Below are 11374 nucleotides of genomic sequence, written 5' to 3'. Positions count from 1 at the left end.
GGCAGGTGCATGACAGCGCTGCTGTACCCAGGACAGCCTCGCGCATCAGTTACTAGATTCTCCAGTCACTGGCAAATTCCTTAAACTTGATGAGAACGGTGAGCCTGTCGATCCAAGAAGCTGAACCATGAGCTCCAAAGACCAAACAAGTACATGGACAATAGGGTGCATCACATGTGAGCTGCTCAGACACTCTCACAAGAGAAAAAAAATGACAGAGGGAAAAGAGATGTCGCATACCGCAGAGCAGAGAAGAGTGACAGCAGACGTCTGGTAAGAAATGAAAGTCAGAACACGGCACAGCAGCCTCCCCAGACACTCAGGGGAAACCCAACCCAGAATTCTATACCCAGCAAAAATACATTTCAAAAGCAAAGGCAAAATCAAAACTCTGTCCACTATACAAGCCAGAAATTGCCTCTGGTATGCTCACATACTGAAGATGCTGAGGGGGCCCCTCAGGCCGAAGGAAGATGACAGCGTGCAGGAAGGAGAATCTGCACGAAAGATAAAATGCACTAGAGATAAAAATGCCACGAGCAAGAAATGCAACGTTTCCGCTTATCTCTACAAAAGACAACTGGCCACTTAAAAATAATAAGGTTGTGTGGGGTTCCTAACAAACAGAACGTGGACCACAGTAGTGTGGAGGCCACAGGAAACCCAGAAGGCTATAACTGTGTGCTATGCTACCATCTCAAAGATACACCGTGATACTTAAGGAGGTACCCTATAAATCCTAAAGTAGCCACTGAGAGTTATGGCTAAAAAATAGGATTAAAATAAAAGCATAAGAAATAATTCACCCTGAAGAAATAAAAGAATTCCTCATTCCATCTGTTCAGCACCAGGGTCTGACAGTGTCAGCAAGCAAAAGGGGAACGAAATGTATCTGTGCTGGAAAAGAAAATGTAGATCTGTCTTCATCAGTATAATATATGCTTATCTGTGTGGAAAATGCAACGGAACCTAAAAAACAAAGCAGCAACAACAGAAAACCCTAAGTTTGACAAGGTCGTAGAACACAAAGGCCATTATAAATTTAAGTTATAAATTAACAGCTTCAGAGTAAATTTTAAAATTATATTATTGTAGGAGCAAGAAAATAGAAACTTCTTAGAGATAAAATGAAAAATGACATTAGATGTACCATGTTCATGGGTCCAAAGATGCAGTATTTTAAGGTGTCAATCACATTCAAGAGTCCAGCAGACTTTTCTGTCTCCTGGTACTTGGGACTGAACCCAGGGCAACCACATTGGAGAACTCCGGAAGTCTCTTAAGTTAAACATAGGCCCACCATGATTGCTCAGTCATTTTGCTCTGAGGCATTTCTCTAAGGCAAAAAGTATTTGTCCCTACAAAAATGTATACATCAACACTCACGGGAGCTTTATCTGTAATGGTTCAACCTGGAAGCAACACAAACACTCACTTACCAATGTGTGAAGAGATGAACAAAATATGACCTCCATACAATGGAGTACTATTCCGCGTTCAACAATAAACTGTTGAAATATGGTAAAAACATGGGCACAATTCAAACTGGCTAGAAGGAATGAATGCGTTCCATCAAAAGAGATTATAAGATACCATGTATACAAAATTCTAGAAAAGGAATGTCTATGCATGCTGGTAGAAAGCAGAAAGTGGGGGCTGGAGATGTGGCTCAGCAGTTAAGAGCACAGTCTGCTCTAGCAGGGTTCAAATCTCAGTACCTGCCTGACAGCTGGCCCATGTCTGTAATTTCAGTTCCAGGAAGACAGATGCCCTCTTCTGGCCTCTTAGAGCATTGCATGCATGTGGTGCATCTAAATACATGCAGACAAACGCTCATACACATATAATTGAACAAAACAAAAATGGAAATTGATTGCTAGGGCTGGGGCTGGGAAGCAGCTTGGAAGCAGGGTGGAGGATGAGACAGTTGTCAGTGGACATAAGAAAATGTGTTGGGAAATTCACGATCTTGACACTGGATGTGTTAGAATTGAAATGTAAGTATATACAGTTGGTCACGTACCAATTATAACTCAACAATCTTTTTTTTATTTCCTTAGCCTCATATATAATAGCCAAGAAGAAAATATCTCTGACTTTCTTACTTTGATGAATTAGATAGATCATTTTTCTTTGAGTAAAAAAAAAGCTGAAAGTTAAATGAATCATTTGCTGTGTATACATACATTTATACTTCCTTTACAGTGTCTTATGGGGAAGGGAGCCAGAGAGATGACTCAGTGGTTAAGAGCACTGGCAGTGCCTGCAGAGGACCTGGGTTCAGGTTCTAGCACTCACATGGTGGCTCAACACACACATAATATACACGAATGCACACAGGGAAAACACACACATTTAAAAAGCAGACAAATCAACCTAAATGCCCTTTGACCCAAGAATGGATAAGGAAAATGTGGTACATTTACACAATGGAGTACTGCACAGCAGAAAAAAATAATGACATCTTGAATTTTCCTGGCAAATGGATGGAGCTAGAAAACATCATTTTGAGTGAGGTAACCCAGACCCAGAAAGACAATTATCACATATACTCACTCATAAGTGATTTTTAAACATAAAGCAAAGAAAACCAGTCCACAAATCACAATCCCAGAGAACTTAGACAACAATGAGGACACTAAGAGAGACATACATAGATCTAATCTACATGGATAGTAGAAAAAGACAAAATCTCCTGAGTAAATTGGGAGCATGGGGACCTTGGGGGAGGGTTGAGGGGAGGGAAGAGGCAGGGAGGAGAGCAGAAAAAATGTAGAGCTCAATAAAAATAAATTAAAAAAATAAAAGAAGAGGAAAAACAGTCATTTTAAGAAAGCAGCAATGCCGGGCAGTGGTGGCACACGCCTTTAATCCCAGCACTCGGGAGGCAGAGGCAGGCGGATCTCTGTGAGTTCGAGGCCAGCCTGGTGTAGAAGAGCTAGTTCCAGAACAGGAACCAAAAGCTATGGAGAAACCCTGTCTCGAAAATCAAAAAAAAAAAAAAAAAAGCAGCAATGGACAGACAAGATGGCTTGGTGGGTAAGGGAGCTTCGTGGATGGTTCTGGAACCCACCTAAGTGGAAGGAGAGAACAAATTCCTGCAGGCTGTCCTCTGGCTTCCACATGCACACAGGGGCATGCATGTGCCCTCACATGCTCACATACACATAATGAACAAGCCTAATAAAAATTCTCAAATTCTCAATAAACTACAGGAGCAACAAGAGAGAGTTGCGGCTGACTTCTCTACCGAAAACAACGGCAGCCGCGAGACAATGGAGCGGCTTCTTTAAAACAGAGAACAAACACAGCTGCCAATTTGGGACATGGCACAAGTGAAGTCGATTAGAGAAATGAACGCAAAATAAAAGTGCTTTCCAGGCAAACAAAACAGAAGTCACCATCAGCAAATCTGCACTCAGAGAATAGTAAAAAAGAATTCTTCAGACACAGAGAAAGTGGTCCCAGAGGGAAGCATGAAACCGTAGAAAGTAATGAGGAGCAACAGGAAAGGTAAACACCAAGATAAACAGAAGTGAGCAGGTTCTGCAAGACAGAATGGGCTGGGGGGACTTTAAATGTATGTACAATTAAAACGCGCACAACAAAACCACAGGAGGATGAAGACAGTAAACGCCACGGACTGTTCTCAGTCGCTGGTGTTACCAACGAAGCCAGAAAAGCGACGCTTCGTGTAACTCCGCCTTAAGTCAAGGTGTGTTTTCCTCCTGAGTCACCAATAATTCGACAAGAAAAAAGATTCTGTGAATCTGAAAGAAGGCATTAAAATTAAATCCTCAGAGCCCAGCTCTCACTTCCTGCTAGGAAGTGCCAGGGCAAGGCCTTGAACTTAACAGCCGAACATTTCAGCAGAGGTAGGTGTTACCCACACAAAGGCACACACAGGCATCGCTGGACTTCCTACCTCGTAGACTGCTTGGCTAGCATGGCCACGTAGGTGACCACGAAACTCTGAAACTTGGCCCTCTGTTCCTCCCAGCGATCATCTACTGAGTAGTAGTTGGGGAGCGGGGCTCCAAACAGGATCTCGCTGCGCAGGAGGGAGCTCTTCAGATTATCCACCGAGAGGCCTTCATCTACGTACCAGTAGAACTCGGGGTGAGTCATGGCCAGCTCTAGGGAGCCTGCAGGGGACAGGGAAATCCAAAGAGCTCAGTGCACAGCTCCCACCAGCAGCCCTCCTTCCACTACAACATCTGACATAGAATCTACAGCTTCCTAAGGATGAGCCTCCTTTGCCTGAGTAGGCAGTTCCCACTAAGCAAATTACGCTTAGATTCCAGTTTGAACCCCACCTGATTCCAAGGCTCAGTCTATAATCCTGTTAAATCCCTATCCTGCCTGCACCCTCCCTCCATCCCAGACCCTACTCTCTAAAGCCCCACCCCCAGGATACTCTAAACCTTATGTGTCATATTTCTCTGTGTCCTGGCTAGTGTTTTGTTTTGTCTTGCGGTTTGACACAAGCTAATGTTATCTGGGAACCTGGGAAGCTGGGAAGCGGAACCGTAACTTGGAAAACTGGTCCATCAGATTGTTTGTAGGCAAGTCTGTGGGAACATTTTCTTGATTGTTAATTGACAGAAGAGGGCGCTATTCTTGGGCAGGTGGTCCTAGTGTTTTTTTTTTTTTGTTTTTTGTTTTTTGTTTTTTGTTTTTTTTTTTAGTGTTGGTGGCTGTTTATTGCTGCAAAAAATATTTAATCAGAAAGTACAAAGATTAGCTGTGAAATCTTGCAAACTGTCAATCATGGCCACGATTTCTGTGGCGTTGGCTGAGGAATGGGTGGACAATGAAAAGAAAGAAAACGGAGCAAGCAAACCAGTAAGCAGCGGTCTTCCATGACTTCTGCTTCAGTTCTGGCCTCTAGGTTCCTGCCTTGAGTTCCTGCCCTGCCTTCCTTCAATGATATATCATGATGTCGAAGTGCAAGAAGAAATAAACTCTTTGCTCTCTAAATAACTTTTAATTACAGTGTTTTTATCACAACAATAGAAACCTAACTAAGATACACTTCCTTCCAGGCCCTTTCTAACCAACCCCAGCCCCAAGTGTCTCTTCATGCTTTCTCTCTGTCTGGACTCAACCAAAGTCCCAAAGTCCCACAGTCCCAGTGGCATCCTATTCTGTTGCTTTCTCTCCCTCTTCCTGTCCAATCCCAGCTGCACACCCCACTGATGTCACACCCCCTGGCCACGCCCAAGCTCAGCGAAGTCCTTTGCCATCAGTGCACCTGCTCACCCCGGATATCCGCCAGGTCCTGGCCCATGCCGTCGTAATAGATCTTGCCGCCCCTCTCGGTGGGAAAGAAGTAAGTCATGAGTGAGCTGGGCGGGGAGCAGTAGGAATAGGAGCCGAGAGGTAGGTCCTTGAGTACCTCGTGCGGCTTCCAGCAGAACTCCCGGAATCCCGGGTGGTCCATGATCTTTCGTTCGATTTCGTGGATCGTGACCAGGCGCTCGCTAGTGAAAATGTTGCGCTCCGCGTCTCCCCGCGCCAGGAAGATGAGCTCGATGCGCCAGTGTGCGTGGGTCTGGGTGTTGGCGCTCACATAGGTGCGCGAGTAATCCCAACGAGATGTGCCCCGACGGGATCGGCTCTGATTGGCTACCTGGTCCCCCTGGGGCGGAGCCTGGCGTCGATGTCGCTCACTCGGACTGGCTGTTGATCTCTGAGTGGCAGGGGTGACCCTCGAAGCTGAGCGAGGCGTCCGGGATACCGGTCGCGAATGATTCCCCAGGTGCAGCTGCTGCAGTTGCTCTGTGATGAGGCGCTGCAGCGTTTCGGAGGTGAAGTCCGCCAAGTCCCGCCTGTTGCGCCCCCAAGATCCAAACTGGGATTTGAGGGCCAAGGCCAGAGCGTCAAAGCGCTGCGACGCCTCATGGTTGCGGATTTCGAAGGCATTGTAGGAGATGTCGATGTCCAAAGGCGGGTAGTAGAGAAACATGAAGGCAGACAGCACCATGGGGATGCTGCAACCGAGGAACAGCACCAGACCTGCGCAGCATGGGTTGGTGAAGGCCCAGCCCAGGGTACTCCAGAACCCTGAGGCTGGGGGCCGGGAAGGCAGCGTCCAGCGTCTCCAGCAGCCCTGTGCTCCGGAGGGCAGCCATGCCCCAGAGACACCTCTATAGGCCTCACCCGAGGTCTCCTCCTCCTGCTGTTCCTCGTCTAGCCACACATCCTGCAGCAGGGGGTCATCCTCCGAGTCCATAGCCTAGGGGAAAAGGATGGGTCAACAGCCTTGAGAAGGGAGGCTTTGCCCAGCCTGAGTACCACAAGCAGATACCAGTTCAGCCATGGGATTGAATCACGTGCTCACTATGGTCTAAGGAACCCAAGCACATGTGCACCTACCAGGAAAAACACGGCCCGTCGTCCCTCCCTGCCCACCCCCACCCCAGCAAATTGGTCTTGGATCTCAAGAAGGGGAGGGGGTTGCTGGGGCTGGAGATAAGGTTCAGTGGTTAAGAGCACTGACTGCTCTTGCAGAGGACCCAGGTTCAGTTCACATCACACACACACACACACACACACACACACACACGGCATCTCACAACGATCTGTACCTCCGGTTGCAGCAGATCAGGCTCTAAGGGGCACCAGGCACACATGTGTGCACACGCATACATGCAGCCAAAATAGCCATGTGCATAATAATAAAGAAGAAAAGGAGACTCATAACCCAATTGCAACCGAAAAAAAAAATTCTTCTTGTGTGTAAAAGCCAGCCAAGACTTCTGGCTATACGTGATTATGTGATTTTTCAATCTTTCCTGCGTTCTCTGTCCAACTCCAGAACTCAAGGCCAGTGTAAGATGTGGTTCCATAGCAACTGTGCGTGTATAATGAACAACTGCAAAGCACCTTCAGGAGTCTGTCAGGGAAGAGGGAGAGAAAATGATCTCTGGAGTCAGACAGGCCCGGGTTTGGGTCCTGGCAAGACTTGCAGCCACCCTGAATTTCAGAGTTACCCTCTATAAAATGAAGGCAGCCATTTCTGTCCCAAAGGAGTACGGGGTCAGAGGTGGAAGTAGTTTGCAGTCTGTCAGGCAATCACAATTCTTTTGTTCCCCTTTGGAGACTGTAACGCCCTCAGCCATTGCCCAGGGGACTGTGCCAGGACTAGGTGTCTGCCGCAGGGCCCTCCGGCTATCCCCACCCCGTCCCTGCACGCGGCAGCAGCTGCTGCAGCCACCATTTGTCAGGCTTAGACCACTTAATATACAGCCCCGGCAACCGGCAGCCCTCTGAACGCAGACAGGGGCTAGGCATCTCTCAGAGAGATGTGAGGACTCCCACAGGGTGACCCAAAGGCCACCTTCAGTGTCACTGGGATGGCCTGCCACCTCGGTGGAGGGAGACTCCTCATCCAGATAGACAACAGGCAGTGGGGTTGAGGATGCCGCTCTTCCCATTGGCGTTCCTTGGAGCACTCAGCTTCAATTAGCTGGTCAACCGGGAGGAAGAGGGTGCTGTCAGTCCAGAGGACATAAGGGAGAGGGAGGAGGGAGGAGGGAGGAGTAAGGGATAGACTCATGAAGAGAGCAAGGTAGGGGGGTGGAATAATGGGAGGAGCGACAGATGCAATGGAGAGAAGAAAGAGAAAATGACTGAGGGACCCTCCGTGTCCAAGACTTAAAAGAAGGAAAAAAATCAAGAGAAAGACCCCTTCGTGGAGAGCAAAGAAAGAAAAGATGTTCCCAGTTCTCCTCCTCCCTGCTTCCCCCTCTCCCTTCCTGCCTTTTTATTAGGTCTATTCTGTCCCCTCCCCCACTGTGTGTAGGTGTGCATATACTAATCCACAGGGTGCACATGGCATTCAGAGGACAGCCCTCCCCGTCACCATGTGTGCTCCAGAGACTGAACTCGGCTCGCAGGCTCGCCTTTCCTTCCTAAGCCATCTCACCAACACACTTCCTGTGTGTGCTCACGTCAACATGTGTGAGTTTACATGCATCATGTGTGTGCAAGTGCCCACAGATGTCAAATGGCATCGGGTTCTCTGGAACTCAAGTGATGTGGGTGCTGGGAACTGAACCCAGGTCTTCTCAAGAGCAGTAAGTGCTCTTAACCACTGAGCCATCTCTCTATCTCTGTCCTTGTGACCTTTGATGCTGGGGCTCATGTAACTTAGGCTGGCCTCAAACTCTTTATGTAGCTGAGGATGACCTTGAACTCCTGATCTTCCTGCTTCTATCCCCAAAGTGCTGGGGTGCCAGTCATGAACTACCATGCCTGCCTGGCTGATGCAACCAGTTTCAAGGCCAGTCTTGCTGGGACTCAAAGCCATATCTGAAGCAAAATCCCACTTTTATAACCAGAGGGCGCGGTGGGGAAGGAATCTCATATGTACGTACTTTAAATATAGCCCAATGAGAATGATTATCACTGCCCAGGAGGATTACGGATGATTTTTATTTTCTCTTTTATGTTTGTCTGTTTCCAAATTTTCTGCAATGATCAGGTAAGCCTTGCTTTTGGAATCAGAGATAAATGCTATTTAAAAATAGCATGTGTGTGTGTGTGTGTGTGTGTGTGTGTGTGTGTGTGTGTGTGTACTCGTGTGCATATTTTCCCAGCTGTCTTTACCTCTTTAAAGAGTCATGATAATTCACACAGGGTGGGGGAGAAGAGTGCTGGCCTCTAAGAAACAAACCACAGAGAGTGGACACAGGACACAGAGAGTGGACACAGGACACAGAGAGTGGACACAGGACACAGAGAGTGGACACAGGACACAGAGAGTGGACACAGGACACAGCAGTAACAAAGTGTATCGCTGGGTTAGGAGGGAAAGGAGAGTAGACACTCCCAGTCCTTTGAGACAGAGAGAGCAGTCGTGAAAGGAAAAGGAAGTAAATCACAGCACATAAAACCTTAGCAAAGGCACTGTGGATGTGGCTCGGTTGTAGAGAGCTGGCTGCACACTCACAAATCCCCAGCTTCCATCCCCAACATCCATAAACCACGGCACATAACCTCCAATCCCTGCACTCAGGAGATGGGGGCTGGAGTGTCAGGAGTTGAAAAGCTATCCTCAACTCCACTGCAAATTCGAGACCAGCTTGGGCTGTATAAAATCGGGTCTCAAAAAACATACCACATACAGCACTTCCATTGTACACACGAGAAAACCGAGACCCAGTGAGCAGGGTCATGACACCCAACGTCATTTCAGCAGCCAGCAGTAGGGCCAGGGTTCTTGAGTGGAAGGTTTCTATTTTGCCACTAGGTTCTGGGGTAATTTTTCAGCAGCCCCAGGGGACAGGCAGGTCTGGGGATGATAGACATATTCAAAGTAGAGAGAGAAGCTGTGTTTAAAGTCTACAGGGAACGGACCTGTAGTGCAGGGCGGTGTGGACACCAGTCCAGGCCCCTACTTAGCACCCAGGCAGGAGGCCCAAGCTAAAGCTCTCTGTTTACAGCTTCCCTCTTTCTAGCCAGGGATGACAGACTCTTCTTTCTTCTTTCCCTCATCCCAGCCAGACTATTAAAATGTAATCAAAAACTCACATTAGACATGCAGAGTCTACTTAAAACACATATATGTATATATATAATTTAACGGCAATTAGGAGCTAATCAGCTTTTTTTTTTCTCTCCCTGACTCGGTGTTTTGCTTCCTTGGTTCAGCGCTGGTCCACGAACAGCTCAGAGCCCTTAGAATCCCTCACTCTTGGGTTGAGAGATTCGGGCAGAAGTTCAAACTGAGATATTTTGAGTTAAGTGGTTCCACTCTGCGGCTGTGTTGGAGAGAACACTGTGTGTCTCTCCTGCTTGTGCGTCTGCCTCTCTCACGAGCCCAGCTCACGCGAAAGGAAAGGAAGAGGTCACAGACACTCCTGGGTATGGCTATCCTGAGTCTTGGTCCTATCTTCCCGATGCTCTCACCATGTACCTGTAGCCCAGCATCCCCAGCCCTTTCCGATGACCTGAACACTCCGCTTCAAATTAGGAGACTGGTGACAGCTAGAACACCAAAGGGGCAAAATCACACACCTGGGGTGAAGCCAAAGCCCGGATAGCTTAGCTGGAATCTCTGACACTCGTTAAGATAATTATAGCATCTTAATTAGTTCTGCATCCACCAGGCCACCAGGATTTTTCATCCTTTTTCTATCAGTTTCGAACCAACAGAGGCATGTGAACGACCCCATTTTATGGAAGAAAAAAATTCACAGAGAACATTGATATCTATACATATCCAGAGGCTCTGTTTCACTAGAGAACTCTAATACAAAGGGGTAAGGAGCGGAGAGAAAGTGGGATTGACGCAGAAAACCCTCCTGTAGCAAGTAGGTACTAGGGCAGTTCCAGAATTTTCTCCCAAAAAACCCAGGCCCTAGGCTGGAGATATAGACCAGTAGAGAATGCTTGCCTAGCCAGTGTAAGGCCCCGGGTCAAACCCCAGTAGCAGAGAAAAGGAAATTCCAGACCCTCACTGGGGAATGCCCCCCAGACCTCTAGACGAAGGCAGATGGCACTTCCCCGAGCCCTTCATTCTTCCTCCCACAAGACCCACTCAGACCTCTGCTCATCCCTGGGGCAGGCTGGCTGTGCCCAGCTGAGGCAGATGCCTAGACATCCTCCATCAGAAGTGCTCCCAGGAGGCTCCATCCTGCTGGCTCAGAGGGGCCTCGGCTTGCTGATTAGAAGTCTAGGTGGGGTGGAAGAGGAAGAGGGTGGACTCAGAGAAGGACAGGCTGCTGAGATGGAGTACATGAAGGGTGGCTGTCCTCCCAGGCTGACAGCTGCTGACGAACCGGGGCACCGACTCGTAAACGCAACAGCTCAATATATACTGAGCAAACAAGCTTTGCCCTGGGCGGTATATCAGCCAGGGCACTGTCCCAGAATCCCCAGAGAAACCTCACAATCATGGCCCAGAAGCTGCTTCCTTCCTGACGTTCTGTGGATTCCCTCTGGTGGGCTCAGTGGGACAGGACTGGTCCCCTGACAACAAGAGGTTATCAGAGACTCGAAAGAACCATGGCTTGATTTCAGGAGTGAAAGGTAAGCTGAGCAGCACAGACTGTGTAGTTAGTAGACCTGGGTTCAAATCCCGGCACTACGACTAGCTGGGTGTTTGGAGCAGGAATGTTTCTCCCTCAAAAAAAAATAGTGGGAGACTTGCCATCAGCTAGCCTTACTGTGTGGCCAGCACACACTATGTGCTTTTAAAACATTACATTTATTTATTTACTGTGTGTGTGCATACATAGGTGTGTTGAGGAGGTCAGGGCACACCTCGTTGGAGTCAGTGCCTTTTTCATCGTGTGAGTGAGTCCTAGGGTTTGAACTCAGGTCGTCGGGCTTGGAGGCAAGCGCCTTTAGTTGCTGAGCCATCCAC

General features: G+C 48.1%; 1 protein-coding gene across 1 annotated transcript in view; it reads right to left on the bottom strand.

Annotated features, from left to right (window-relative positions):
• Positions 1-11374, bottom strand: part of Disp3 (dispatched RND transporter family member 3) — a 45649-nt gene that overhangs the window by 22957 nt on the left and 11318 nt on the right. Inside the window, exons 2-3 of the mRNA XM_005353723.2 lie at positions 5263-6238; positions 3926-4145 (exon numbers count right to left, since the gene is read on the bottom strand). Of these exons, the coding sequence (XP_005353780.1) occupies positions 3926-4145; positions 5263-6235 (1193 nt within the window). The 5' untranslated portion in view covers positions 6236-6238. The remainder of the gene's footprint in view (positions 1-3925; positions 4146-5262; positions 6239-11374) is intronic.

This window comes from Microtus ochrogaster, chromosome 10 (genome assembly GCF_000317375.1).
Source record: "Microtus ochrogaster isolate Prairie Vole_2 chromosome 10, MicOch1.0, whole genome shotgun sequence".
Taxonomy (NCBI): Eukaryota; Metazoa; Chordata; class Mammalia; order Rodentia; family Cricetidae; genus Microtus; species Microtus ochrogaster.
The sequence above is the reverse complement of the archived record's forward strand: the minus strand, read 5'-3'. Positions and strand labels throughout refer to the sequence as shown.